Raw genomic sequence first — 12,194 nt, forward strand, 5'->3', positions numbered from 1 at the left:
TTACACTTTTTCTCTGATTTTTCCACTCCTGGTTTTATCTACAAATACTGAGGTAAAAAAAAGTCATCATATTCTCAACATGTGCACATGGCCTAATACGATCTCTGAACCCTCTACAATATGGCCACGTGCACACGTTGAATATTTGGTGAATTTTTTACCTCAGTATTTGTAAGCCAAAACCAGGAGTGGGCAAAACATACAGAAGTGGTGCCCATGTTTCTATTATACTTTTCCCCTGATTGTTCCACTCCTGGATTACAAATACTGAGGTAAAAAAACCTCACCAAATACTCAATATGTGTACGTGGCCTAATTCTAGCTCTGAATCCTTTATATTATGGCCACATTAACACGTTGAGTATGTGGGGAATTTTTTACCTTGGCATTTGTAAGAGAAAACCAGAAGTGGCTGTAAATACAGAAATGGTGCCCGTGTTTCTATTATACATTTCCTCTGTTCCACTCCTGGTTTTGGCTGACAAATACTGACGTAAAAAACTCTCCAAATACTCAATGTGTGCATGTGGCCTAATGATAGTGGTATAGGGCATTAACATAAGCCAGTATTTTCATATCATAAAACATAATTGATATATTCAGAGCACTGTGAAACCATAAATGTCCACGAGATCCCATTAAAAGCTTATTCTCCGGCAGTCCCATAGAGAACGGAGTTTGGTGGAGTTCGAGCACTCACATCTCTGATTCATTCAAGAAAGTAGCAACAAAAAGTGAGTGGGACTCAGCACCAATGCGGATAGATAAAAATCTTCATGCTTTATTTGAATAAGTTAAAGATAGAGAAAAGGTCACAGATCATCCAAAACCGCCATGCGGCTTGCCGTGCGGCTTGACGCGTTTCGGACACAAAAGGGGGAATTTAAAAACAGTCCTTAATCATAAGCCTTCACGTAAGGGCTTATGATTAAGGACTGTTTTTAAATTCCCCCTTTTGTGTCCGAAACGCGTCAAGCCGCACGGCAAGCCGCATGGCGGTTTTGGATGATCTGTGACCTTTTCTCTATCTTTAAATTATTCAAATAAAGCATGAAGATTTTTATCTATCCGCATTGGTGCTGAGTCCCACTCACTTTTTGTTGCTACTTATCCTGGAACCGGACCTGCCTGTCCGAGGGACCACGTGCATCCACCGCAGACTGGAGGACTTTACATGGGTGAGCTGAATACCCCACTTTTCTACCTTCTCATTCAAGAAAGTGCCCTGATCTTTGGATCACAGGGGATCCCAGTAATCAGTAAGTTATCTACTTAGCATAGGGAACATAACTTAGCATAGAGAACAACTTAATATTTTTGGAATAACCCTTTAAAAGGAACTTATTACCTTGTAAAATATTATTTACCTGCAGTTATAGGGCTAATCTGAAGGTAACGCTCTAATGCTGCCCAAACGACTTACTGAAAGAGCGGCTACAGGGAGAAAAATAACTAATTTCCTCCTGGGAGCTGCCAGCTTTCAGTCATGGGGGTGCAGGAAGTGGTTACAGACATTGCTCTCTCCACTGCTCCCTATACGGTGATCGGTGGCTGTAAGTACGCACCGACACTGATAGCGCATCGGTGCAGAGTAAGTGCACTTTCATCATGGCAGGATTGAAATTATATTTACCTCCAGATTAACCCCTATATCTGCAGGTAGAGTTTTTCAAAGTGACAGGCTCCCTTTAAATCTTGAGTAAATTGATGCCTTGACACATTCCACAAAAAGTGCACAATAGTAATAAGATGCTTAAAAATTATTACTGCTAATAAAATGATTTAAATAATCATAAAAAATATTAAAACATAATTTTTCTGCTACTAAAGGTTCAATCATAACCAAATAGGTGAAAATAGTAGCCCTAGCTGACGATCGAGCTGTGGCGTGAGCAGTAAATATAATGAGTAGGTTTCCGGATGTTATAATGCATCACTTAGAGATAATAACTGCAGTACCTATGCCCGATCCACTCCAACATTCACGTAAAGCCTTCGATACAGTAGAGCTGACACTGCCGCAGTGACAGGAGGCAACGTTACCGCCATGCTTTTCCGCCCCGAGCATGTGGTGAATGTATATTCTAATTGTACATGCTTTTACTTATGGTAATTGGTATAAATGAATATGTATGATGTGGTGACATCCCATAATAAGTGAAAACCACTGCACGATATCAACAATGTTAAGCATAATCACCCCGATCGGAGGCCCTTTCATCCTTAAAAAGTATTTAACATTGAAACTGCTTAATAAGACAATTTAATAGAATGGAGTCGAATTATCAAATATCAGAAGAAAACCTCCAAGATATCAGATTGCTAAGGACTAGGACACACGGTGAGTAAAATAGAGCGAGTGATATGCAATAGAAAATCGCATTCCACCCGGACCCATGTTACTCTATGGGGCCGTTTCCATCTGCAATTATTTTCTCAGCCCTAATCGGACAGAGAAAACAGTCGCAGCATGCAGTGCGTGGAATCCGATTCATATTCACTCGCACCCATACAAGCCTATGGATGAGAGTGAAACATCGAACTGCACTCGGATGACACCGGAGTGCAGTGCGATAATCGCATCTGCTGGCAATGGAGGAGATAGGGAGATTAATCCCTCCCCTCTCCTTCCACAGCCCCTTCCCCTCACCTCTGCAGCTGTGATCGGATCACAGTGGCATGACACTTGGCTGATATAGCGGGAGCTGGCTCTCAAATCAGATGCCATACTATCTGATTCCTCCTGCAAAATGTATACATTGACAACTGGGTGCTATCATTCTCCTTATCAAAGGGGAATGTACCTTACACGTTGACAGTCTCTGATCAGTGCAGAGAGACAGTTTAATGACAATATATGATAACGTCCAGTTGTGAATTTATGTATATATTTCAACAGGCAACTGTCATGGGTGTGTCACGGTTGACAGACAGTCTTGTGGTGTCCAGCTGTAGAAGGTCGCAGTGTTTCGCTACACAAGCTACTCCCTGAGATTCTATTCTTCCAGCTGTGGTGTAAGTGGTATCCTATGTATGCTTTGGGTTTATCCCTTTCCTTTTAGGACCCTGCGGATATCTTCACTTTCAGCTGTTAATCCTTATCACTTCCCCTTGTGTCTTTAAATGCCCACATTTCCCCTTGGTGTTTGCTGGTGATAGAGCTATATTCCTATACAGGCCTTGGCTGTACGCAGTCAGCTTGCAATCATCTGAAGTAACATTGTTGTTTGTTGCTATTCCTCTCTGAGTCTTCTTGCAGATAAGTTATTTGCCACTTCCCCGTTTGTGCTTCCTGTGTCTTCTTCAGCGCTTAGTGGGGTTGACTAAGCACTCATCCCATCCGTTCTTACCTAGGGCCCAGGTCAGGGTCTCCCCTCTGCCTTATTTACAGACATGATTAAAACCCATCCTTTAGCTAAGTCCCACTATTCATTACTAGTCTTTACCCTGGCTGAAAATGGACAGATCACCATGAGATTAACCCTGCGTTCTCTACATGAAAATTTGCAAAAGGAAACTGCAGAAAATCCTGCAGACTGGTGTGTAATCATCTGTTTACTTTTATCCTTTATTACTAGCTTTCTTGTTTAACCCCTTCCAGACATCAGATGTGCTAGGTCAGGTGCCGGTGTTTGGCTCAGAAGATTGGTCTGCGTCATACTAGGCAGATATCGGCTGTGTTCCACAGCCCGCACCTGCCTCTAGCAGCATCGATCAGAGCTAAGCTAAACTTTGATCGCTGCTATTAGCTTTTTAAATGTATTTGATGCGCATGGTCAAGAGAAAACAGTGCATTTAGCGGCTATATGGCACATCTCCGGCCCCCCTATCCCCAAAGGCACCCATAGCCATGTTAGTACTCCTGTGAAATCAGGCAGGAGTTTTTGATTTGGCTATATACTGCAATACTATAGCATGTTTCAGTTCCCTAAATGAACTAAAGAACTAGGGAAAAAAAAAAATAAAAAAAAATTAGTATCACCGCCTAAGTATAAGTCTGATCTAGCTATAAAAAAAAAATATAAAAAAATAAATAAATAAATAAAATGTACCTCTTTTCATGGAGGGAAGAAAAAATTAACGCACAAAGATGGAAAATCGTCCGCTCAGTCATGAAGGGGTTAAGAAAATCTAAAAAAAGGTGCTGATAGGTTGATAGGTATAAGTATCAGCATCTATGTGATCAAGGAACAAATTAAGCGCATCTCACAATAGTAAACATCAATGTAATCCTAAAAACGGATACGGTACCTCCTTGTCATTCCAGTCATGGTAATAGCGGACATGATTCTTTTCTTCTAATACCCAGGATTTGACTTTACACATTATGTCCTAAGGAAAATTAATAGAGAAACAATAAAACAAAATCATTAAAATGAATGACAAGCTGGAATCTCAGCATGAAACCACAAGCACAATCATTTATCTCCCAAAAATATTGTTTGGTAAAGTTTTTACACCCTGCCCATAGAAATGAAGCATGAAGATAAAAAACTACGATCGATCTTCAGTAACACCTAAAATTGTAACTTTCCAGATGTCTGGTGAATGTTCAGCTTACAATCGGATAACAAAGCATTAAAGTTATATTAATAAACAATAATATTAATAATAATAAAAAAGGAGGAAAACAAATAAAAAAACTAATTAATCTCAACTAACTGTGTCAATGTATAGAAAACGTACATTCCCTATATTTTTTTCTTTCATTTTGGGTTGACGCCGAAGTCCGGATCCGATCCAGAATCCGCGGCTATGTAAACGAATGGGGGGTCGGATCCGGGACAGAGGGACAGAGAGACAGAGAGAGAGAGAGAGAGAGAGAGAGAGAGAGAGAGAGAGAGAGAGAAAAAAAAAAAAAGGATCCGGATCGTGCACCCCGGATCCCGGGTACTGGTCGGACTCGGATCGGAACCTCGAACCGTGCGGATCCGGATTTTTCAGATCCAGGTCAGGTCAACACTATAAGAGATGCATTTGCAATAAGGAAACTTAAAGGGGTCTTCTCAAGTTGTCTCTTGAGCAGCTCATAGTTATACAGTCTCCTTACGTCCACGTTTCTGGAAGCACATGCCTCTCCTTCTTGAGTGACGGCTCTGGTGAGCAGAGCTGTAGCTCAACACAAGTTCTGTTGTAACACATACCGATATAATTCTACACTGTTATCGTTGTATTAAAAATAGAGATAACAGGGCATCTGAATAAACAGAAGACTCAAAAAAGTGAGAGCTGGGATTAGGAGATCTGCTTTAGGAGAAGCCAATGCTGCGGGCTGGTGATTTTGCAAGATTTATAACAGCAGCTTGTCAGGAGCTGAGAGGGAGTGGAAGGGAGATGAGCAGCTAACTGCTGTTTAGAAATCAATGGGCTGGTAGAAAGGTGCCTGGTATATTAAGAGTTAACCCCTTTCCTGGAATGTAACCACTGTGCACACTCTTCCAAGGTCTGGGCAGAAATAAATGGCACAGCTTTATGGAAACCAGCTATACACTATGTAAGATAAAAGCTTGCATTGCAGGAGAACTAAAGCAGATAGAAAAAGTTAAGTCAATTACAAAATTTCTTGTTTTTATGCTGTCTAATCATTAAAGGCAATTAGTGAGTTGAATCAACTTTCCTAAGCCGTCAACATGGGCATGCAGATCATGGAAAGTTGAATAAAATCATTGTTGTATCTGTGATCAGATTCCAGAGAAATCCTTGTTCATCTTCACATGTAATTGAGCTGATCTATGGACTGGACATAGATGTCCTGTGAATCTGCATCCTGAGCTTATTTTAAATGAAAATGAGTGAAACCTGTGCAACCAAGTAATGACTGACTGTCTGCTTTAATGCGGACACATAGCCCTGCAGTGAAATCAGAACGGAGGTCACATTCAGTACATGGTCAGTATTTCACATCTGTATTTGAAAGCCAAAATCAGGACCGGGTGAAAAATGCAGACGTGGTGCTAACACAGTACAGCAGAGCAAACACAGTACAGCAGAGCAAACACAGTACAGCAGAGCAAACACAGTACAGCAGAGCAAACACAGTACAGCAGAGCAAACACAGTACAGCAGAGCAAACACAGTACAGCAGAGCAAACACAGTACAGCAGAGCAAACACAGTACAGCAGAGCAAACACAGTACAGCAGAGCAAACACAGTACAGCAGAGCAAACACAGTACAGCAGAGCAAACACAGTACAGCAGAGCAAACACAGTACAGCAGAGCAAACACAGTACAGCAGAGCAAACACAGTACAGCAGAGCAAACACAGTACAGCAGAGCAAACACAGTACAGCAGAGCAAACACAGTACAGCAGAGCAAACACAGTACAGCAGAGCAAACACAGTACAGCAGAGCAAACACAGTACAGCAGAGCAAACACAGTACAGCAGAGCAAACACAGTACAGCAGAGCAAACACAGTACAGCAGAGCAAACACAGTACAGCAGAGCAAACACAGTACAGCAGAGCAAACACAGTACAGCAGAGCAAACACAGTACACCAGCGCTAACCCCGTACACCAGCGCTAACACCGTACACCAGAGCTAACACCGTACACCAGAGCTAACACCGTACACCAGAGCTAACACCGTACACCAGAGCTAACACCGTACACCAGAGCTAACACCGTACACCAGAGCTAACACAGTACACCAGAGCTAACACAGTACACCAGAGCTAACACAGTACACCAGAGCTAACACAGTACACCAGAGCCAACACAGTACAGCAGAGCCAACACAGTACAGCAGAGCCAACACAGTACAGCAGAGCTAACACAGTACACCAGAGCTAACACAGTACAGCAGAGCTAACACAGTACACCAGAGCTAACACAGTACACCAGAGCTAACACCGTACACCAGAGCTAACACCGTACACCAGAGCTAACACCGTACACCAGAGCTAACACAGTACACCAGAGCTAACACAGTACACCAGAGCTAACACAGTACACCAGAGCCAACACCGTACACCAGAGCTAACACCGTACACCAGAGCTAACAGCGTACACCAGAGCCAACACAGTACACCAGAGCTAACACAGTACACCAGAGCTAACACCGTACACCAGAGCTAACACAGTACACCAGAGCTAACACAGTACACCAGAGCTAACACAGTACACCAGAGCTAACACAGTACACCAGAGCTAACACAGTACACCAGAGCTAACACAGTACACCAGAGCTAACACAGTACACCAGAGCTAACACAGTACACCAGAGCTAACACAGTACACCAGAGCCAACACAGTACACCAGAGCTAACACAGTACACCAGAGTTAACACAGTACACCAGAGCTAACACAGTACACCAGAGCTAACACAGTACACCAGAGCTAACAGTACAACAGAAGTGAATTTTTTTCTCATTATAATCATCTGAAGCAGCAGCTGTCCTTTCATAAAGTTGGCAGCTCTGCTGTAGAGCTGTACCTGATTATACCCAATACAGTACAGCAGAGTTGAATCTTGTCTCATTACAAACAAATCTGAAGTGAGTTCTCCCCTTCCCCACACAATGTTTGCCTGTGAGATGGAAGCTGAAGCACTAAGAGGACAGCTGCTGTGCAAATGTGTTAGTACAACAGAAGTAAACCTTGTCTCATTACAGTGTTAGGCTATGTTCACACATTATTTGGTCAGTAGTTCACATAAGTATTTGTGAGCCAAAATCAGGAGTGGACCAATCAGAGGAAAAGGATTAAAAAAACATGTGCACCACTTCTGTATTTTTCAACCCCTCCCGATTTTGGCTTTCAAATAGTGATGAGAAATATTGACTAAATACATAATGTGGCCTCAGTTCTAATTTCACTGTAGAGCTGTGTATTTGCATTAGTGTAGACTGTCAGTCATTACATGTCTCACCCTGGTTACGCTCCTATGTCTGAATATTTACCTGGGATCTCATGAATAGGGCTAAGTAATGTAATGGTGGCAGTTTGGAAAATCTGAGAGAACTGACAGGGGAACTTTTGAGGGGAGAGAATGGGGTAGAACTGCGAAAAAAAAAAAATAGTTTAAAAAATAAAGAGTAATAAAAGAATGTGAAAGAGGTTTTCCTGCGTCCTAATTATTCACTTATAACAAATCTAAAGCCGGAATCAACAAAATTTCCGTAACGGACTGATTCAGTGCACGATATGGTGGGCAGCGCAACACACAATCCTAAACGGCTGCAATGGCGAAGTGGCATGCTTCAAAGAGTCCTGCAAGGAATAAACAAACACCTATTAACACAGACAGCGAAGAGAACGTAGACAATGAAGGGAGACCTTCAATCAAAAGCCAAAAGCAAAAGATACAGAGATGATTGTTGGCAAGGGGAGAGCTCTGAATGATAGCTGCTGTGCCAAGCTTCCCTTTTTATAAGCTGTCCCCATGCCTATTTTTTTTTTAATTTTTGCCAAAAATTGTTTGCCTGCCTCCTTCCGCCACCCCGCCTGTAAAAACCGAGTCGTGCCAATGCCTCCATTACACAATGGCAAGAGGTTTGCTCTGCTGACCCCTAACCAGCTGCATTCAGGCTCGGAACATCTTTCTCGGCAGGAAACCTAAAGGCTTTCTAGCTCGGAGGCTAGTGTGCATTCAGGAGTAGTAACTGCAGGAAAAGCCCAATGCGCTTTGTTTCAGTGGCCTTTCTTCACAAAAAGATTAATCGTCTGTGAAATGGAAACTGCAAACAGCAAGTGACACAAAGTGATCCCTCCAAGCCTTCCCTGATCAGTTTTGCCGTTGTATATCTCAAAGCCGCATGTGGTTAGGTCTTCGGTACAAGCAGGTGTTAATCAAAAAGTCTGCTCCGAGGGGTCAAGCTTGCCCCTTAAAAAAATAAATGCATATTTTAAGAGCGAAGGTGAGCTTTGTTTAAGGCTAAATCATAAGCTACATTAGAAAAAGGAAAGCAAAATTGCACAAATAAAAATGAATGCAACATTAAAAAAAGAGTGCAAAATTAAAAAAAGAGTGCAACATTAAAAAAGAGTGCAACATTAAAAAAGAGTGCAACATTAAAAAAGAGTGCAACATTGAAAAAGAGTGCAACATTAAAGAGTGCAACATTAAAGAATGCAACATTAAAGAATGCAACATTAAAGAATGCAACATTAAAGAATGCAACATTGGAAAAGAATGCAACATTGAAAAAGAATGCAACATTGAAAAAGAATGCAACATTGAAAAAGAATGCAACATTGAAAAAGATTGCAACATTGAAAAAGATTGCAACATTGAAAAAGATTGCAACATTGAAAAAGATTGCAACATTAAAGAAGAATGCAACATTAAAGAAGAATGCAACATTGAAAAAGAATGCAACATTGAAAAAGAATCCAACATTGAAAAAGAATGCAACATTGAAAAAGAATGCAAAATTAAAAAAGATTGCAACATTGAAAAAGAGTGCAACATTGGAAAAGAATGCAACATTAAAAAAGATTGCCACATTGAAAAAGAGTGCAACATTAAAAAAGAATGCAACATTAACAAAGGATGCAACATTAAAAAAGATTGCAACATTAAAAATAAATGCAACATTTTTCTTTTTTTAATTGTGGATTTATTCTGAAATATATTAAAAAAAATGTGGATTCCGTAAATATTCTGTGTTTCTTATTGAAGAATTTGCCTTTTTCCGCCAGATCAAAAACAGAAAGAGATGAAAAAAAAAAAATAGAATAAAAGAAAGTTCCAATAGCATAGCTAATTTGCTACACCCCGGGAACGGGGGCTCCCCACAGATTTTAACAAGTAAGGGGGATTGCTAAAACTTTTTTAATGAAATCCAACACGTTCTAACCTAAAAGAATAATCACTTTTTACTCTCGCCATTGCAAATTTTCACTCACAAAAATGTTTAAAAGTGGCTAATGTAACACCGTTTCCTACGAGGAGAAGATCAAAGTGCTATATTACAAATGCATTATGATTAAAAAAGCACTGTGCAGCCTTGCTATTAAATGTTCTTTAAACCCTAAAAGGCTTCCCATAGATCTCCCTTGGCACTGCATATACAACCTTTGACAAGTAATGTAGACCATTTTTATTCATTGCCTAAAATTGTAGGCAATTATGTGCGTCATACTGGCCACCTGCAAACTCTGAATGCCTACTCTGGTTGTCAGTGCTAGGAAGAGAAAAAAAAACCCTAATGTCGCAGGGGATTAATCTATGGAGAGAGTCCTCTTTAATAGCTTCAGCAGGTGAAATGGCCCAGCTGGTTACTGCGATGAGTGGCCAGGAGCAGCTTATGTACAGACATGCAACAAGACTTCACATACGAAGAAAAAAAGGAAACAATATATAAAAAAAAAAGTCACGTACACGGAAATAAGTCGTCTCCATCGTTTGCTACTGGAATCAATTTTTAACTAGCACATAACAGGTTAAGTCTTAAGATCTTAAAATACATTTAATCTAATTTAATTTGTTAAAAACTTTTCAAAATATCACTAAGGCTCGTTCACACGTTGCAGACACAATCCATTTTTGAATGGAGTCATATGATATTTTTACCATATTGAGCCAAAAAACGTTGCGGTTCTTCCATGATAGCGTCATAAAAGAAAAAAGGTAACGAGGCCTAATGGTGAAGCGTTATGCTTAAGTGAAGTGTACTGGATAAAGAGCGTTAGTTTAAAGGGGTTGTCTGGTAAAAACAAGTTATCACCTATGCACTAAATAGATGATAATTTTTTCTCTAGGGCCTAGTCTGTCCGAGAAAATAAATCACAGTATGCATGATTTGCTTCCTTAAATTGGATGTCACTTGGTCCTGCAAGTCAATGGATCTGTGGAAAAAAAAATTTGGAGGACATTGAATGCAGTCAATGGAGGTCTTTTTTTCAATCTTATCCGATCACCCACATCCTCCGATCACCCTCCGTTCACTCTCCAATCACTCTCAGGCTATGTGCGCACGTTGCGTACAGTTCACTGCAGAAATTTCTGCAGTGATCTGAAGAGCACATGTGCGCTTTAAATCGCTGCAGAAATGTCCGTAGTGAAAAAAAAAAAAAAAAGCAGATTCCATGCGCTCTGCCTGCAGCTCCTGCCATAGACCGAGCAGGAGCTGCCGGCAAAGCGCACGGAAGAAGTGACATGTCACTTCTTAGAACGCAGCGCTTCGGCAGAAGCCGAAGCGCTGCGCTCTAAAACGCCACGTGCACACGGCCCCTGCACAATCTCCATAGACTGTGCAGGGGACGCAGGACGCATGCAGTTACGCTGCGCTACAAAGCGCAGCGTAATTGCATGAATTACGCACACGTGCGCACATAGCCTCACACTCCAATCACCAACCGATCACCCTCCAATTGTCCTCACCCTCCAATGATCCTCACCCTCACGCTCCAATGATCCTCACCCTCCAATGATCCTCACCCTCACGCTCCAATGATCCTCACCCTCCGATCACCCTCACCCTCCAATGATCCTAACCCTCCAATCGCCCTCGTCCTCCAATCACCCTCGCCCTACAATCACCCTCGCCCTACAATCACCCTCGCCCTACAATCACCCTCGCCCTACAATCACCCTCGCCCTACAATCACCCTCGCCCTACAATCACCCCTCGCCCTACAATCACCCCTCGCCCTACAATCACCCCTCGCCCTACAATCACCCCTCGCCCTACAATCACCCCTCGCCCTACAATCACCCCTCGCCCTACAATCACCCCTCGCCCTACAATCACCCCTCGCCCTACAATCACCCCTCGCCCTACAATCACCCTCGCCCTACAATCACCCTCGCCCTACAATCACCCTCGCCCTACAATCACCCTCGCCCTACAATCACCCTCGCCCTACAATCACCCTCCAATCACCAACCGGTCACCCGCACTCTCCGATCACCCTCACCCTCTCATCACTCTCCAATTACCATTACCCTCCGATGATCCTGACATCACCCTCACCTTCCGATCACCCACTGATCATCCTCACCCTCCGATTATCCTCACCTTTACCCTCTGATTAACCTCACCCTCAGATCACCCTTTGGTCACCTTCACCATCTGATCACCCTCACTGTCAGATCACGATCACCACTTCGATCAGCACCGATTTTCTCAGATGAGAGAAAAATGTTTGTGTGATCCTTGGCTTAGAGTTAAGTGGCTGCGTGCATGCTCAACCGCTGCTCCATTTATTCCTTTTTGGGCTGCTGGAAAAAGCCAAACACCGCTCCT

General features: G+C 42.2%; 1 protein-coding gene across 2 annotated transcripts in view; it reads right to left on the reverse strand.

Moving 5' to 3' along the window:
• OLA1 (Obg like ATPase 1) overlaps positions 1-12,194 on the reverse strand; it is a 273,951-nt gene that overhangs the window by 108,917 nt on the left and 152,840 nt on the right. For both annotated transcript variants that reach the window (XM_075318875.1, XM_075318874.1), the window contains one exon: positions 4,252-4,332. In XM_075318875.1, coding sequence (XP_075174990.1) covers positions 4,252-4,332 — 81 coding nt within the window. The remainder of the gene's footprint in view (positions 1-4,251; positions 4,333-12,194) is intronic.

The sequence above is a fragment of the Anomaloglossus baeobatrachus genome, chromosome 7, assembly GCF_048569485.1.
Source record: "Anomaloglossus baeobatrachus isolate aAnoBae1 chromosome 7, aAnoBae1.hap1, whole genome shotgun sequence".
In the NCBI taxonomy this organism is placed as follows: domain Eukaryota; kingdom Metazoa; phylum Chordata; class Amphibia; order Anura; family Aromobatidae; genus Anomaloglossus; species Anomaloglossus baeobatrachus.